General features: G+C 38.2%; 2 protein-coding genes across 6 annotated transcripts in view; both read right to left on the bottom strand.

Annotated features, from left to right (window-relative positions):
* Positions 1 to 697: 697 nt before the first annotated feature.
* LOC120464048 (mRNA decay activator protein ZFP36L2-B) lies at positions 698 to 3,534 on the bottom strand. Of its 2 annotated transcripts, none has more exons than XM_039653366.2 (2): positions 3,211 to 3,534; positions 698 to 3,026 (listed from the first exon to the last, which is right to left on the bottom strand). In XM_039653366.2, the coding sequence occupies exons 1-2, from the start codon at positions 3,301 to 3,303 to the stop codon at positions 1,875 to 1,877; spliced, it is 1,245 nt and encodes a 414-aa protein (XP_039509300.1). In that variant the 5' UTR covers positions 3,304 to 3,534; the 3' UTR covers positions 698 to 1,874. The 2 variants fall into 2 exon arrangements, with proteins under 2 accessions (XP_039509300.1, XP_039509299.1); XM_039653365.2 differs by having other exon boundaries at positions 698 to 3,029; positions 3,211 to 3,531.
* A 470-nt stretch (positions 3,535 to 4,004) lies between these two features.
* thada (THADA armadillo repeat containing) overlaps positions 4,005 to 18,797 on the bottom strand; it is a 169,693-nt gene continuing 154,900 nt past the window's right edge. For 3 of the 4 annotated variants that reach the window (XM_039653361.2, XM_089117243.1, XM_039653360.2), the window contains exons 35-38: positions 15,859 to 16,018; positions 15,660 to 15,782; positions 6,271 to 6,440; positions 4,005 to 5,365 (exon numbers count right to left, since the gene is read on the bottom strand). In XM_039653361.2, coding sequence (XP_039509295.2) covers positions 5,063 to 5,365; positions 6,271 to 6,440; positions 15,660 to 15,782; positions 15,859 to 16,018 — 756 coding nt within the window. In that variant the 3' untranslated portion in view covers positions 4,005 to 5,062. The remainder of the gene's footprint in view (positions 5,366 to 6,270; positions 6,441 to 15,659; positions 15,783 to 15,858; positions 16,019 to 18,797) is intronic. The other variant, XM_089117242.1, reaches the window with a different exon arrangement.

The raw sequence follows: 18,797 nt of genomic DNA, 5'->3' as shown, positions 1-18,797 counted from the left end.
TCACACAGGCAACGAAGCATGCAGACAGAACAGAATGCAGACCACTGCGGTCAGACTCAACCTCAGCATGCAGAAGAAGTTCATGTGAATCAGGAGAGAGATTGCTTTCAGGGAAAAACAAGAATAGAAGTGGCTTGTGACTTTAAGAGCTAATACACAACTATGACTTGCAAAACAGCTTCAAATTTTCAATGAAAAGCACATGGACTCCATTCTAACGTTCCATTTTTTTTTTCGAAAATCATTTTATTGGGAGAACTACAAAAAAAAATAAAAAAAAATAAATGTACAGTACAAAACAGTCTCACACGCAATTTGTAGTGAACTGACTCCCCAAAAACAAACGTTACAAATCCTGTTCTTTTTGTCTTTTTTCCCATTACATTCAAAAAGCTTTACTTCTGATTAAGTAGTCAAAAAAGGTACATAGTGCGAATCCCCTGTACCTACTATGTACAATCTCAAATGTGTTTAAACTCTTCCCTGTCCAGCAAGTTTGGAAGATTCAGACCATTACCATATCATAGGAAAGCAAGAGAACAAACAAAAAGGCAAAACAATGCAAGGAACAGGGAGTAATAGAAAGAAAAATACAGCTTAGTGTTGCTCTAAGCCTCTAATCCTCTCCATCAATAAGTGGTATAACAACCTTCCAAGAAATTACAAACTACATTCATTTCCTCTTGTTGCAAAACAATAACATGTACGAAAATACTTTATTTGGTTAATCATAAGGCAATGTAAGATGGTGAATCCCCACAGGCACTAAGCAGTAATACTGGGGCACTTGACTGCTACATTCTCATGCACATGGCTTCCGTGCGTTTTACATATACACGTAAATATAAGAAAGAAAAAATACTTTTTGGTTAAACGATGTACTTGAGATCTTTGAAATCTGTGAATTTCTATGAAAAACTAAGGCTAGTACACGTTCGGACGGTCCTCTGCCAAAATACAGTTTATACATTCTACAGACATATCCAAAAGGGACACGTCTAATAATTCTCCAAAACAAGTAAAAAAAAAAAAAACTCTAGTAAAAAAGTAACATCCCAACAAACAGCAAAAATCACACAAACTTTTTTTTAATGAAGGTAAACAAGGAAACAAAATTAATGAAATAAATATAACATACAACCTCTTAAATTATTTTTTTGTACTCTTTTACAATAAAATAAAGTAACAACAACAACAACAAAAAAAAAAGAGACCAAACAAAAATATATATTACTGTGAAAAGAACATACACTCCACTTTATGTAGATTAATAATGGCGATCTTAATTTAAACATAGAAGAATATATATCTATTGCTTCATCATACTCGATAAATACAGTATGGACACAATTAACAATGTAGCCTATACTTTTCACAAGATAAAATAAATAAGTTAAATAGTTTATAGACAGTTATGCACTGCTATATAATCACACAAAACAGCTAAATATATATATATATATTCAACCATCAGCAGTGATTTCCCAACAAACCAAACGAGTTTCAAACTGCACAAACCAACTGAACCACTGGGTGGCGCCGCGAAACTGGATAAACTTTTGGAATGGAAGTACATACTTTGAAAACGTGTATACTTTTTGTCAAGGCATATTCTTGGCAAGATAGAAGGAAAATCTGGAACCGCTCTGTCTTTCACGTTAAAAAAAACAAGTCTTTTGTACACATCTGGAAAGTAGTTAATGCAACAAACTGCACCGGTGGAATGCCATCAAGCAGTTCAAACAGGCGACTGCCATGTCAAGAGTCTGACAAACAAATCCATCTCCCTCGATATTAAAGTCTATTGCTGAATTTGCATATCTAACGGGAGAATAGCGAGAGAAAACGAATCCAAAATTCACTATAAAAGCGGATTAATCATCGGAAATCGACAGCCTGCTGAAGATTGGCAAACGTTTCCCGCCGTCCAGACTGGGAGACTCGGAGCCGCTGAGACTTCCGGAGGAGCTGAGCGAGCCGCTAGCGTAGCTCTCCCGGTCCGAGATGCTGTCCGGCGGGCTGGGGGGCGAGTCGAACACTGGCGACTCCGACAGGCGGTGGAGGGACTGCAAGTGGACGAGGCCGTCGCCCATGTTGACCTGAAGGTCCCCACAGTAACCGTTGTGCGTGTGCACGGCCAGCGGCGCAAACGGAGTTTTGAGGTCTTGGTCGGGGAAAGAGAAGGCACTGTTGCCAAGGCAACGATTTGACGAGAGAACGTCTTCGTAGAAGTTAGTGGTGCAGGGGGAACCATTGGAAGATGGTGGTGGGGGAGTGCGGGACGTGGGGCTTTCGAGAAGGGGCGAGTCGAGTTCATGGTGGTGGTGGCGGCTGGAGAAACCCGAGAAGCTAAGGCTGTGGTGGAGTTTCGGTCGGTCCCTGAAGGATCCCGCCGCCTGCTGGTGCTGCCCGTAACCGCACAACGGCTCCCCCCTGGGGGGCTTGGTGGACTCTCCCTGCATACTGTTGGCGTTGCTCGGTGCTGGTCTGCGTTCGTCGGCATTATGGATGAAGTGACAGCGCGGGCCGTACGGACAGAAGCCAATCGTGTGGAAAGTGCGACAAGGCTCGGTTTTGTACTTTGGGTGGCGAGACAGACTTCTAAGCTCGTGGTAGCCGTGCGCGAACTGGCACTTTTCGCCGTATTTGCACGCGCCGTTTTCCTCGAATGGCCTGCAGAGCTCCGTCTTGTAGCGGGTGGAGTTGATCTGCGAGCCCGGTTTCTGCTGCAGGATTTGCAGCTGCTGCTGGCCGCGTTCATAGCTCTCGCTGCTGTAGGCGCGGTCGCGAAACTTGTTCTCCTTATTCATTGTGGCGTTTTCCTTCATGTTGCTGTAAGAGCTGGCGGGATACTTGTTGCCGTTCGTCATGGACTCCATGTTGCTGGTGGAGTTTCGACGGAAGAATCCTGACTCGTACGAGTTGCAGTTGTTGGTACAACTGCTTGAGGTTGTTACCGGGGCCCCGACGGCTTTCTTATCCAGCATGCTGTTAATGTGAATGGCGTTCATGTTGAGGCTCTTCTCCTGCTGTGCAGAAAAACAGTTAAAAATCAATGCATAGTAGTTGCAAAACTATTTATGTACTTGTTTCAGCCATGCATTAAGTTCTTTATACTGAGAAAACTTCTCGAAACGCCTTAATAAAGTCCCAACAGAGAAATGATATACGTAACGTTAGTTGTGGGTTAAATTAGCAATGAAACGTTACCTTGTACAGCATGTCGATCTCGTAGAAAGCGGATAGGATGTTTGCAGACATTTCTGTTTCTTCGGAAGAAGATAGTTTCAGATGATCTCTCATTTGCGGACCAACCTAGATCCTCAGGAGGATGCAAAGGATTTAGTTTGCCACTGTCGTCGGGTTTGTGCAAAAGATAATAAAATATAAAATGCTAGTCTCAGAAGTTGTCTGAAACTCAGAGAAGGAAGGCTGATTTCCTAGTTGCGTGTTTTTGTTGTTAATATCTTCTCCCACCGTGCATTGCCGAGCCAGAACAGTAGAGTCTGTTTCACTCTATCCCGCACATATAAGCTCGTGGTCAGCGCGTAAAGAGGAGGAGCTCTCAAACTTACTGTTAAAGTTGCCTCAAAGTTACGCCCTGCTTTTCAAGTGTCGCCGGGACTCAGATCTCATTGGTCACTCTCTGCACCCCCTCGTGAAGTGCACACACTTTTACAGCACAACCTACAAGGTTGTTTTTATACATGGGTTTAAGATTTAGTGCGGTGTATTTTAAAACCAGAAAATAATACTCTAATATAATATACAAACTACCATAGAAAATGTAATAAAAGTAAATACACATTGGATTTAGTAAAGCACAGGACCACAGTTATAATATATAATTATCTAACTGTGTTAATAGTCTTCTCACTAATTTGTTCTCATTAATAAAGTTATTTTTGTCTTGTTTTTTTATTGTGCATCATATAAAAAGCATGCATTTTGTAACAGTGGGAAATATGAGTGAAAGTGGAATTAGAAGTAGATACAGTCACTCGCATAATGTTGTTGACTTTACACGAGGTTCATACGCGCGCGCCTGCAGACTGGTCGCTCTGATATCAGGAAATGTTGAGTATGATTGCATAATCTAGGCCGAGAGGCCTAACTTTGAAGTTGTGCCAGATCTGGTGCATGAAGTGAGAAACCATGACTCGTATCTGCAAAGTTTCCCCCGCTCATTTCTTTCTCTGTATAACACATATATACACATTTGGTTATTTATACATTGCTTTTGCGTTGTGTCCTTTATTTAAACAGAAAATGCACATAATAAGAATATTTTACCAAGCTGCTTCGTAACATTGAAAATCAAATCCCTCCAAGAAACTACAAGTTAATAAAAAGTACAATACTGCCCCCTAACGGGCTCAATGTTTATCATTGTTAAGAAAGGTTTGGGCGCCACCTACAGGCAAAAATATAAAAGTAAAAAAATATAATTCACTTCACAGTGCATGATGTTCTTTTCCTCCACCAGTTCCCATTGCACATCTCTGCAGTACCATTATAGCATTTCAATTCCATTGTCACAGTTTCAGGAAAGCACGTCTATGAAAAACCCTCCTGATCCTGCTGAGGGGAATGGTAAATACGTGGTTTTACCCACCCCATGTGTGGGAGGAATAGGCTGCTGACATTCCTAAATATTACATTGTTTTACAGTTCAAAAGGGACCGGTGCAACTACAGGTCCCTAAAGGCAGCCCAGCTGTCTACTTAAACAGACACCAGACTGTTGTGTTCTATTGCCTCACACGTACATTTATCTAGTTGCATAATATGCACAATTCATTGTACTAAAAAAAGTGAAGCTGTGCAGTAAATTCAACAGTTTGCTCAAATACCACAATGTGTGAAAATGTGACATTGAAAAGAAAGCTGAGGAAAGTAAAACCTCTCAGATTGTCAGCATCACGAACACATTGTACAAAAATTAAAACCACATCAAATAAGCATAAAAAATAGTGTTCATGCCTGCATGCAAACCAGGAAACCACTGAGAGATTAAAATAGATTTAATCAACAACAACCCCTGTGTTATGTATATTTCACAGTCATCCAAAAAGTGTTTCCAGAAGACTCTGAGCGAGTGATGTTCTCTCTTTCAGCAATGTTGTCTTGCCATACACAATGGTGGCTGAAAACTGGAACAGCACAGGGAGGGCTTTCATTGAACTCTGAGCAGTGAGGAAATTGCTGTTTGCAATAGCTGACAGTCGGTCCAGCTCGGTGGCTCTTACGCCAGGTGAATATGCCACTTTTAAGAGCGCAGAGAGGTGTCCGTGCAACATCCGTGCCCACAACAAAGGCTCTGCCCACAGGTTAAGATCTCCCTTCTCAAAGAGGAACTCTTCATCCTGGATAAAGAAGAGAATTAGAAGAACAACCTACATTTTTAAACTAGATGTTCTTAAGACAATGTCAGCAGTGTTTGCATGTGCAGTTGCTAAGGTGTTCTCTGTGGTTTTTAGTTCTTTCATATGCAGTATTGTGTTCTGGGTAATATCTAGGGTGTCAATAAATGAAAGCTTAGTAGCGGAAGTCCTGGTGAAAAGCAACATGCCTGCTCACAAATGAATTGGCCTTATGCACAGCTGCACTACTTCCTGAACTTAAGCCAGCTCCTTGTTTCCTGTCTGCCATTATTGGACAAACTGATTAAATCAGGTGTGCCTGACCTCAGTAGTCACGGCAACAATAATCCGACACACCTGAATTAATCAAGTTTGGCCAATAAACAAGGACAGGAAACAAGGAGCTGGCTTAAGTTCAGGAAGTAGTGCCAGCTGCATAAGGCCAATTGTTTTATATTTTTTCCATAGTCTTTAATTCAATTGTCATTCACAACGCTTCATGGGATTGTAGTTCTTTCCCTAATTACATATGTTATAGTGTCTTGTACATTGGTAAACAGCCTCTTAGAATCAAAATTTTTAATGTTGTGAATCATCTTCAGTACATCAATCATACAGTAGCTGGTTGGTTTGGCTCATGGCTAACAACTATTTAACAACGATTATGGGAAAATCCCTATGGATAAAATAAACCTCTAAAATCAATGCCATTGAAAAAGTGATTTTAAACATTCAAGTTAAAAAATGGCAGCAGTCTTTCTTATGTTGTCAATCATGGATGCATAATTGCGTGTCTTGATTCCGACGCGAATGGGGGAGTCATGTGCCGAAGTTTAAAAAGAAGCTAAACATGAGCAATATAGGGATACGTTGAAAAATTACACAAAAACAGGAAAAGAGCTCCTTACCAAATCTGGTGATTCAGCGCAATTTGCATCCAATTGTTCATCTCCCAGGAGCCATTCTATCAAGTTCACCACACCAGCAGCAACATGGTCCCACATCTGGAAGAGCAGGCACAAAAGACCCAGCCCCATCTCCAGGGCAACCGGAGGAGAGACGGCACCCGTGGCAACACCTAGAAATGTGGCAGAACATAGAAGTCAAAAGTCTGACAGATTTTCCCTGACGCAGCACAGGATTCAGCAAAATGAATAATTCTGGAACACATGTATGGAAAATTGAAATAGATCAATTTAATGAGCAATGTCAATCTTAGTCTGGTTTCTTTTAGTCTCCAAAGTATTACTGGGTTCATGCAGTGGAGGTGGTGCCTTGCCACAATGAAATCTGCTCCCAATCTGAGATTTGCCAGAGCGTTGGATGTAAAGCAACAGCCTGAGATTGATGCCTCGCTCTCTTTTTGTTCTCTAGACAGCACGTTTCCATCTTCCTCTGGCATGGAACCCATTTGAGAGAAACAAAACTATAACTCACAAACAAAACGTGCAGATTGGAAACCACAACGTGCCATATGTGCACAGGCATTTGAGGTCATTTCTGACTCAACGATCTGGGAAGTTGAATCTAAGAATAGATTCAGACGTAAGATAAGGGAAGTGAGAAAACAACAATACTTGACGCCCATCTAGGACTGCAGTCGACCTCCCTTTGGCTTTAACGACCCCAGTTGTTCATGCTTCACAGCATTAACGTGAGAAATCTAATACAGAAAACTCTGGTTTCCCTCTATTGCCCCCCTTCCCGACCAGAAGATGACATGCAAATGACTTGGGTGACTTCAAAAGTCACCAGGAATTGCCAGTCAAAACCAAAAGAAAGAGCAAAGCAACACTTTTAAGGCAGAACTCTAGGAAAACACCGTCTGCACAGGAGTGAACGGATCGGCTTTCCAATGGAACCTTAAGTAGAGTGCAATGAGCTGACATTACGAGAACACGGAAAAATGTTGTTTGTGTAGACTCAGAAGATGAAATTTTCCTTTCTCTTAGTGATGTGTTGGGACGTACTCGCCCCATCTCTTGCTTTACTGGAGTCTGATGTCAGAGGTGCTTTTCATGCATATAGGCTTTGGTGCTGGATGCCTTCCAGGGCCGAACAAACCGACACCCAGACATTAAGAAACAATAGGAAACTCAAGCTCTTTCCATTCCTTTTTTTCTGTGGTTTAGCACTTCAAAACATGATTTCTCAATCTCAGTGCTTACTCAACAGGATGTTCTCTTTGTATCTGCAAAAGCAAGTGTTGTTGTTTTTTAGAATCACCTCTGATGTGTTTATTTGCATTTTGAGAACAATTTGAATAAGATACAGTTCCTTTAAATTAAAAATTGTCAAAACAAATTGTACCTTTAGAAGCTTCTCAATTGGATATCTTTGTCCATTTATCCTGAAAAGGTTCATATTTATCTATTAAGCGTACATATTACCATAAGGTACTAATATGCATGTTTTAGGGGTAGATAAGGTGCAAAGTTGTCCTTTAGGGGACTGCTCCAATGACAAGCTGTTGCACCTCTAATGGTAAAGTTTTATATCTTTTTTTTTTTTTTTTTGACAGTGTATGCAGCAATATGTTTAAGGCCTTGCTGGACTTAATATAACCTCACCCAAAAATGTTGTCATCAATTACTCACTCTTAAGTCGTTTCACACCTGTATTTTCTGTGGACATTTTGAAGAATATTGGAAACCAAACTGTTTTGGGGCACATTAACTTCCATTCTATGGACATTAAAAGAAGACAATTTTCTAAATATCTTGAAAAACAACAAATGATACAGGTTGAAAACAACACAAGGGTGAGAAAATGACAATTTTCATTTCTCCGAACAATCCCTTTTACTTAACGTGAGGAAGCTTCTAGATTTTGGCTGAAGATGTAACAGCAGAAATGTTTGTGAGGTGTTTCGGGGCAGTTCGCCCAGCCGGTTTGTGTCTAGGCGCACACAGTTGTGCTGAGATTCCACAAGGAAGAGGAGGGCAGTTTCATTCCCGTAATCGATCTGTGGGAGTCGTGGAACTGGAACTAATTAAAAAACTTTCTGAATAATGAGAGCAAGAAGAGCTTTAGTGTGTGGCAAATCTGGGATGTGAGTAAGCGCAGCTGGGCGAGTGTCGGGTATCGGGAGTGAGGGAAGGAGGGGTGGCGGGCGAGCAAGCGAGCGGGAAGATGGCCTGGATGAATAACACCACAACCTCTCTAACTCCTTATTTACATCTGGTTCTAGCCTACCCATAATGCAACAGGGTCTCATAGTGGGTTCTCTCCTAATAAATGCTTTTCAAAACCAAATGACTAAATTGAGACCCCAAAATAAAAATTGTGTCATAATTTACTCAATCGAACCTATATGACTTTCTTTCTTGAGGTGGAACACAAAATATTACTTTCTGAAGAATATTCTGGCTGCTCTTTTCCATAAAGAAAGTGAATCAGGATGGGCGCTGTCCAGGAGTCAGAAAAACCATCATTAAAGTGCCATAAAAATATCCATTTGACAATAAGTCATCAGAAGCCATATGGTTGTTTTACAGAATAAAGCCATACAGGGTTGGAAAGACACAAGACAGATGTACTATTCATTTAGACTCTATATACATATCTCAGCAACATAAATCAAGTGTTACATTGATGAAAAAGAGGTAGAGATTTCAGTGCACGAGGGACCACATGTGCATGCTCTCTCAAACACATACTAGCATATTTGGACACACACCCAGAACAAGGTGCAAGAAGTCTGTGGGCAGGAAGCATTGGTGTGGGTGAGAGTGGTGTCAAGGTGCAAAAACACACACACTTTTACAGCTCTAACTTCCTTCAGAGATCTATGAGAACCAAAGAATTAGCGGAGGCTCTTACCCAAACAAACACATGCAAAAAATCTCATTCGTACAAACTACAGACAGACAAGACTGATGAGACTGACGAGATCTTAAACCAAGTATATTCTAAACATAATGGTTCTTTAAATAATGCAATTATTTAAATCACACACAACTTTGCACAAATATAAGGGTATTAATTAAAATAATAATGATAATAATAACAATAATAGTGCAGTACATCTTATTTTCATGATTATGGCTCTGTCTGGATATTCAGCAGGCCATCAATATCAGGTGAAGCTCTGGAGACAGATATCATCTGACACAATTATGCCCAAACTGAGATGTCTGCTAGAGTTCTTTAGTGTCCTTTACATCAGCCTAACCTGTCTAGCAGGAGTGTTACAGTATCACCCATGTGTCTGCTGGTTAAAAGGCCTGGCACACAGTCACATCACATGACCCCAAGACACTCATTCATCAAAATGAACAATGAACGAGTTTGAACAGGAGAATCGCTCACGAACGCTCATCACAGAACAGAGCAAGGCGAGCATTTGTGCTTATAAAAACTTAAACTTTTCTATTTATTTTTTAAATGACCAATCATTTATCTAGATAAGTGTTGTTTAAAGCCCTTTGAAGTTGCACTGAAACTCTCATTTGGACCTTGAACAGTTTGGTTCCCATTGAAGTCCATTATATGGAGAAAAATCCTGGAATGTTTTCATCAAAAACCTTAATTTATTTTCGAATGAAGAAAGAAAGACATGGACATCTTGGATGACATGGGGGTGAGTAAATTATCAGCAGAAGTTTTTTTTTAATAGTGAACTACTCCTTTAACTTTGCTGCGCAGCACAGTTTGAACTTCAGACATAAATGATGCCTCAAATCCAGGGGCTTGTTGAGTAAGGGTGTATTATTACTTCCACGTGTGTGGTCAGAATGTAATTTTTATCTGGAAGATGAAAAAAATTGGTAAAGAATCCCTAACTTACACCCTAGAAACAACGCATCAATAAGCTGGCAACCAAACACAAAACCCTAGCACAGTTGGTGGCAAAAATATTTACACTTGTTCAAGGCTACATCTCCGTAACTGAGGTGAAAGCAAACCCTAAATATGAGAGAGATGCACTGAGTATTTCGGGAACAGTAATTGCATTACAAAATCTTGAACACTCCTGAGATCCTCCCCGTGAGAATTTGGTCCTATTCCCTCTTAATGCTGTTATCAGATGTACATCTCACCCTCCTAAAAGCCTTGTCAAGTGATGCCAGGGGTTCTGATTTCCAACCTAATTTGTATTGAGATACCAGAGAAATAAAAGTGTTTAATTTGGTTTTGTGTACTGCACAAAGACTTCACTGTGACGGCGAGGATAAAAAGGGCCAAGTACAACAGTAGCACCTCAATGCAGAGCATGAGATCCACGGGGAGGAGTCGGATCACGATCCAAGGGGTGCAGATGGGTAGGATTAGGGTTGGGTTTAGGGATTAGGGGTGGGTTTAGGGATCAGGGGGCGGAGTTGGTTAGGTTTAGGTCTATGTAAGGTGGGAGCAGTTGGATGTGGATATGAACAACTTCATCTTTCTCAGAGTCGAGTTTCTTTCTAATACTAGAAAAGTTTTTTTTTTTTTTTTATACGGTGAGAAAAAATATTGTGAAATATTATCACAATTCAAAATAAAATGTAGGCCTAATTTATTTTTTAGCAGACATTAGTCTTCAGTTTCAGTCATTCGGTCATTAAATCATTAAAATATGATGAGATGGTGCACATGAAACATCCTTTTTATCAACGTTAAAAGGCTCAGCTGAATGTTTTATTTTTCTGGATTATTTGATTAATAGAGAGTTCAAAAGAACAGCATTCATTGGACAATAGAAATCTTTTGCAACATTATAAATGTCTTTCCTGTCACTTGTGATCAATTTAATGCGTGAAATTTGCTTAAAAAATATTATAAAAATACTGTATATTACCCCAAACTTTTCATTTACATTTCATATAAAGTAGGGCTGTGCAAAAGTTAATTGCGATTAATCGCATCCAAAATAAAAGTCTGTTTTACATAATATATTTGAGTGTGCTGTATATAATTATTTTGTATATATAAATACCTATGCATGCATGTATATATTTAAGAATTATTTGCGCTTAAATTCTGTATATATATATAAATACATAATCTATATTATATAAATATAAATATTTTATATAGGAATAACACATCTTCTTAAACATATACATGCATGTGTGTGTATTTATATATACAAAATAATTATATACAGCACACACAAATATACTATGTAAACACAGACTTTTATTTTGGATGCGATTAATCGCAATTAACTTTTGCACAGCCCTAATATAAAGCAACATGATATAATATTTACCATATAAGTAATAAGTATGTATTTTTCCAAATTTTTAACTTGTTTTTTGAATATGTCAGGAATAATGTACAGTAAAAATAACCCTAATATTTTGTGATAATGCAGGGCTCCAGACTGCGACCAAATGGTCGCATTTTGCGACCAAATTTTGAGAGTGTGCGACTGAATTTTACATCCAGTCGCACATGTGCGACCAGTAAATTTGCCACACGTTAAACGCATGGTAAAGCGTGGAAGGGGCGCGTCAATGAATCCGTGACAAGAATCGCGCGCATAAACGTCTGTGGGAAAGAGACGGAGACAAATATCACAACCTGCTACGTGCGTCTGAGCAATAAGCGATCTATCGACTCGTTACCTAGCAGCGAATACAAACAAAATGAAAGTGGAACTAAAATACGATACTCGTGATTAGGACCGTCGAGCAGCAGCACCAGCGACCCGAACCACTGACAGTAAAAAAAAAGCCCCGAACTTGCCAGTCGCGGGCTGATCTCGCTCACGTGACACTGTTAGGAGATCCAGTGAATGAATCCATTGAATTCGCTTCAGAATTAATAACATCAACACCACGAGATCCAGTGACAAACATTCCGATTCGGCGCAGAGTTCTGTTATAAACCATATATAGTAAGTTATAAGTAAGTTATATAAGTTATCATATCAACAGCGCTGACGTGGAAACCAGGATAAACACTTATAGAAGGCTTTCAGTCCACTAAATCAGCAGCTCACCATGGATTTAGGCTAATGTTGTAACTTAACTCTAACCATAAATATGATAATGTGGAAGAAATAGTCAAACACTTACAAGTAGCCTACACATCTTTTTCTAGCACTTCAAAATCAAAACTATAATATCATATATAAATATATATTTTTTTGTATTTTTTATGTGATGATCAACACATTTTTTGTTCATCCTTCAAAGATTGTCCTAAAATAAACATTTTTAAGATTTTTTAAGACTCTTATTTAAACATTTATTTAAAAAATAATAACACCATTGTAAACAGTAGGAATGTTTATTGGCTATTTTCACTCCATGTTTTCAAATTAATAGTTTTGTTTTATTTAATATTAGGCCTAAGACATTATAAATGATAACTAAAGTTAATTTCATCTACACCCTAGTGATTTATTGTCAGCCCCAGTGCTACTAGATTTTTTTTCTTTTTTTTTTTTTTTTGTAGAACTCGGTGTGAGTTCTCAGTTGAGGTGGTGCTGCTTTCAAATTTGAGTCTGGAGCCCTGTGAACTTGAAATAAAACAGCATATCATAATGTTAAGTCTATTTATTATTGTAGAATTTGTCAGTATTACAGTTGTTTTGGGGGAAATTTGAATAATTGCTTTGCGAGCTGATTTAAGGTGTGCCCCTAAATTTTCTGAATGTGCTCCTAAAATTTTCAGTCAGGGGCAACAGTGCTCCTAGTAAAAAAAGTTAGTCTGGAGCCCTGTAATGACTGGCTGACTACTATTGAGATGATTAAGTACACAGTTTAAAAGTCCTTCAACAAAAACATTTTCAGAATTCAATGATTGACCAATCAGAATCAAGTGTTCCAGAGAGCCGTGTAATATGAGGTCATAAAAACTGCATGCATAACAGTTTTAGATCTTATTTAGATCAATTGCAGCAGCTGTCACGGTTTGAAAGTTCATGTCAACTAGCCCAAAATGAGTAACATATTGTGGGTTGGCAACAAGAGAAGACACAAAGGATTGTTGGAAATGGCTTTCTCAGACTCTTCCCCCAACAATCTCATTTTTCTTGCCCATGTGAAGCAGGATATCAGCGTGTCAGGGAATGTGGTAATGATGTGGTTTTGATGTGACTGATTTATGGGACGAAGGTGCTGTTCCTCTCTGCATCGCTGACCCACACACCTCCATTTCAAAGGCACAGGGCTGCCCTTCACCGCCTTTCCTCCACACCTCTCCTCTGTCGCTCCGTCGTAAACAACATTGACCTCCCCCATCCCTCCAAAACACTCCCCATTCCAGCAATCGTCATCTGATCCCATTGAGTGAGTGTTGTATTTGTTCTGTGTAGGCCATGTTTCCATTGATTTGAATAAATGGTCTGGGTTCAATACAAGTTAAGTACAGAATAAAGTACTTATAATGTACAGTAATGTACTTAACAATGGTCTTAATCATTCTTTAAATGGTGAAACTACTTTGAGGCACTTCTGGTTATGTGTTACAGACGTAAATCCTGTAAACGAGTGAGTTTGTCTTATGCAAGTCCCTTTATAATATTTATGCATGTGAAAGTTAAACTAGGTTTAATGGATTTGCATGGCCATAACACTGAAACATTGAACTAGTTTTAGGTTAGCACGGTATTTTATCATACTAGTTTCATGCTAACACATAAGTTTAAGTCTTAAGGATATACTTCTGAAACAGAGTGTATTTTAATGTTTATAGCCTATTTTGGTGTACCTTTATTGTGAGGGAGTTATTTACTGTAACCATATGAAGAGTTCAGATGCAAAAGCCTCTAAGTGCCATTTGAAATTTTCTTCTTTAATGATGATTTTTATCAAACTTGTATATTTAAGTTCAGTAATTTCACTTAAATGGCGATGATAATTACCTATTAATTGTTATTTAAATGAAATTACTGAACTTAAATATACAAGTTTGATAAAAATCATTATTAAAGAAGAACATTTCAAATGGCATTTAGAGGCTTTTGCACCTGAACTCTTCATATATTATTTGAAAGGTTGTCTGTAGCAGGGTTTTCCAAACTGTGGTTCACAAATGTAAAATTTGAAGTCCCTGTAAAGGCAATTCTACATAAAAAAGTTCTAAACACATTATAAATGTTACATATGTATTGCTAAAACATATTACAAAGACTGTGAACTGTGAAGTACTGAAATGTGGAGTTAAACAGTTTTTCACCATTGCAAATTTACGGATTGTTTGGGCGGGGCTAAAACAGGGCTCGATGACGCACTGGAGCCCATGAGCTCCTGGAGACGCCCATATTTGATGACGCACAGAGTCTGATCACTCCCCGAGCACATTCGCATTCACCGCTCAATCGCGAGTGACTGTCAGTACAGCTGAGCCTACAGTTTGCTACCTAGCTATGCCTTCGACACGGACATGCATAGGCTACCTGGACGCGATCATGTAGAAAACAGATCGGTATCTTCATTTAAATTCCCTAAAAACGATCACATCAAGAGGAGGTTTTTAGAGAGCCAACCTTGATGATGAAGAGCTGAGGATCACCGCCAACACCCGCCTCTGTAGTGATCATTTTACACTGGATAGTTTTATAAACTGTCCTCAGAGACAACTGGGATTCACTGATTATCCACTGTTAACGGTGAACGGGGCCGAAACAACTATCTCCCGCCTCAGTGTTCATCCTCCCGTCGCAAAAGCAGTTTCACCTAATATCTCCGTCGACAGCTTTCCTGCTAGTGGGCGTGGTTTCAGCACAGCCAGCGGACACGCCCCCAGCATTTGAGAACAGTGATAACTGCTCATTTTTTCAAGATTTTGATAGCTTATTTTATGTACTTGCCGGCTTTTTTATCATTCAAATTTGGCTGGGTGGCTAATAACACATTTTTCTGTGGTGTGACAAACTCAGAACACATACTTAATTTTGACTATTTTAATACAGGAACTTTAAATAAATAAATGATTTTGCAGAGTCCTTGTACATTTAGTACCGAGTAATATTAATTAACATGTACTTACTATATAGTTAGAGATAGGGCTTGTTACATATGTTACATGTACGTACCATAGTAATAACAGCAAATAATGCATAATTACATGCAACAAAGGCCCAATTTTTACTTTAACTCACGCAGTAGCTACGTCGTAGGCGAAATTTAAAATGTAAAAATGTAACAACGCATCAATTCTACGCGTACGTTTTTTGAGCGTAAACAGCATAACATGGCCACTTTTACTTAAAATATTTAATTCAAGTACCTCCTTGAAGAGTTTTTAAGTCAAAGGGTTTCGGCTGACAAAACAGCTAGGAAACCAATCAGTGCTGCGGATAGAGCTTAACTTGCCCTGAACCCAGATCATTCCTTTAATATGAGCGTATGTCTGTGTGTACCTGTGTTGTGCAAATGGGTTGGTATGTAGCAGGTGAAGTCAGCCGCCCTGTCCCTGACGTCCTGATCTTCGTCCTGTAATAATGTAAACAGACACTTCCACAGCGCCACAGTGAGTGTGATACCTAGAAAAAACAAACACACTGTAAGCTTCAGTTTGCATTCCTGCATTCTTGTTCTTGTCCACAGATGTACACTCACCCAGAGGCAAAGCTGGCGCCGTCAGTAAGGTGGGGACAGCCTTCACCAGCACCTCAGCTGACATGAGTTTGACTTCTGCAGGTTGTTCTTCACCACAGCTCTGCAGGACCAGCGCCCCCCATCTGCTCAGACAGACCACTGCAGCCTCACTGAGCTCCTGCTTTTTAACACAACCACAAGTTGATCAGCCATAACGCACAACTAAGTTGTTACATGTGGTGATACCACAGTATAGTGACATCAGATGGTAATGCCTTGGTTTTTTGAAGTATATTATATTACTGCATGCATTGAGATACACAAGATACTTCCAATGTGATTCATCTGATCAAAATCAGTACAATCTGATTTTTTTAGTGTTAAAATTTTGAGTTTGTTTTTGCACTAATGCCAAACTTATTCAAGTCAAGTTACCTTTATTTATATAGCGCTTTTTACAATACAGATTGTATCAAAGCATTCATGATAACATGAAAATAATACAACCCTGATCAATAATATTGTTGAGTATTAAATGTCCCCAACTAAGCAAGCCACAATATATATATATATATATATATATATATATATATATATATATATATATACACACTACCGGTTAAAAGTTTTAGATCGGTAAGATTTTTTATTTTTTTTAAAAGAAGTCTCTTCTGCTCACCAAGGCTGCAATTATTTGATTAAAAAAAAAAAAAAAAAACCCAATAATATTGTGAAATATTATTACAATTTAAAACAACGGTTTTCTGTGTGAAGTGTAATTTATTCATGGACCTGTGATCAAAGCTGAATTTACAGCATCATTACTCCAGTCTTCAGTGTCACACGATCCTACAGAAATTATTATAATATGATGCAATTATTATAATATGATGCAGAAACATTTATGATTATTATCCATGTTCAAAACAGTTTTTTACATTTTTATTTCAGAATTCTTTGATGAATAGAAAGTTCAAAAGAACAGAATTGATCTGAAATGGAAAGCTTTTGTAACATTAATCATTATATTTTAAATAAATGCTGTTCTTTTGAACTTTCTATTCATCATAGAATTTTGGGGGGAAAATGGTATATGTACATGACTGTTTTCAACATTGAAAATAATAATTAGTTTTTTGAGCATAAAATCAGCATATTAGAATGATTTCTGAAGGATCATGTGACACTGAAAACTGATGTGTAATCAGCAACAGTAATGTTGTTGAAAATTCAGCTTTGAAATTACATTTTAACATAATTTAAAATGACTGTTTTCTATTTTAATATGTCATAATATTTCACAATATTACTGTTTGTCATTTCATCAAATAAAGCAGCCTTGGTGAGCAGAAGAGACTTCATTTTAAAAACATAAAAAATCTTACTGATCTAAAACTTTTGACCGGTAGTATACATGAACATTTTTAATTGAATTTCCAACAAATTAACTTTATCATGATACTGTATATATTGTTACTGTGATATGAGATTGTGCTTTGACTATACACATTTTTGAAAGAAGTCTCTTATGCTCACCAAGGCTGCATTTATTTGATCAAAAACAAAAAGTAAAAACAGTAATATTGTGAAATATTACTACAATTTTTGTAGTATTACTACAATTTTTTTATGTTAATCTATTTACGTAATATTAATATTAAAAAGCTGAATATTCACCATCATTCCTCCAGTCTTCAGTGTCACATTATTCTTCAGAAATTTTTCAAATATGCTGATTTGGTGCTCAAGAAACATTTATTATTATCAGTGTTAAAAACAGTTGTGCAGTTTTTTTTGTGTGATTTTTTTAAAGAATTATTTAAAGAATTGGAAGAAAAAATCTTTTATAACATTAGAAATATCTTTACCGTCACTCTAGATCAATTTAATGCTTCCATGCGGAATAAAAGAATTAATTAAAAAAATAAAAAAATTAAAGGGTGAACTAAAAAATTAAACTGTGTGAGATTTAATCCCATCTAGTGGTGAAATTGTATTTTGCTTTCAAACAAATTGTGCTCTGCAGCGTCTCGCTTTTTCAAATGCATGTTGCATCTACGGTAGCCGTTATGTACCAAAAAGCTATGAAAGGATGTCTTCTAATAGCACTTCGTCGAGTGTTCCTTCAGGTGAACAGGTTTGTAATTTTAAAGTCACACACACATAAAATACCATTAGGTTTCACAAAAGAAAGAGGACACACTTCTTTAGTCGCATCTGTTTCTGTTTATTTGGTAACTGATGCTGCGTCCAAATTCGCTTACTTATACTATGCCCTAAAAGTATGTACTCTTTTTGTGAAGAAAAAGTACATACTTTTGAGTGTGTAGCAAAACAGTAGGCAAGCTTTGGGACATACTATCACGTCATCTTTAACGGACAGCTCTGTCGCGTGCTGCGTGCATCCTGTCACCGTAAACTGCCCAACTGCCCTACTTAATTTCCTACTGTTTCGGAGCACGTTCATCTGCCAGTATTGTCTTTCATGCGGAGACTCTCCTCGTGTTTGCAATTTGAATATAATGATGCATTTAAAAAGTAATGGCTAAACGTATCTTTACAAAAGTTCACAATGCTTCTGCATATGCAATATAATGTGGACAATATTGAGTAAATTCATTTTCGTCAGGTTAGATACTGATAATTAATCACTCAAAGCTCTTTATCTAAACCTCTCTATACAGCCGCAGGACCAGTGAAGGATTCGCGCGTCCTCCGTCTGTAGTTTTTTTTTAACACTTTTTACTCATGTTTGTAGTTCTAACCGAATCCTCGTCCACCGCGCAATGGTTTGTGGGCAATATCAGCCGTTAGAGTGTGCATCGATCTACACTTCGGATTCTGACCGGATATAGTAGACCACCCGGGTATCTTTGAAACACTCATTTCAACATACTACGATTTGGGACGTACTAATTCTATTTTGGAATACTATTTAGGACGGATAGTATGCGAATTGG

The sequence above is a fragment of the Pimephales promelas genome, chromosome 11 (assembly GCF_988280905.1).
Source record: "Pimephales promelas chromosome 11, fPimPro1.hap1.1, whole genome shotgun sequence".
Taxonomy (NCBI): domain Eukaryota; kingdom Metazoa; phylum Chordata; class Actinopteri; order Cypriniformes; family Leuciscidae; genus Pimephales; species Pimephales promelas.
Note: the sequence above shows the minus strand (reverse complement) of the source record. Positions and strands in the feature narration are given on the sequence as shown.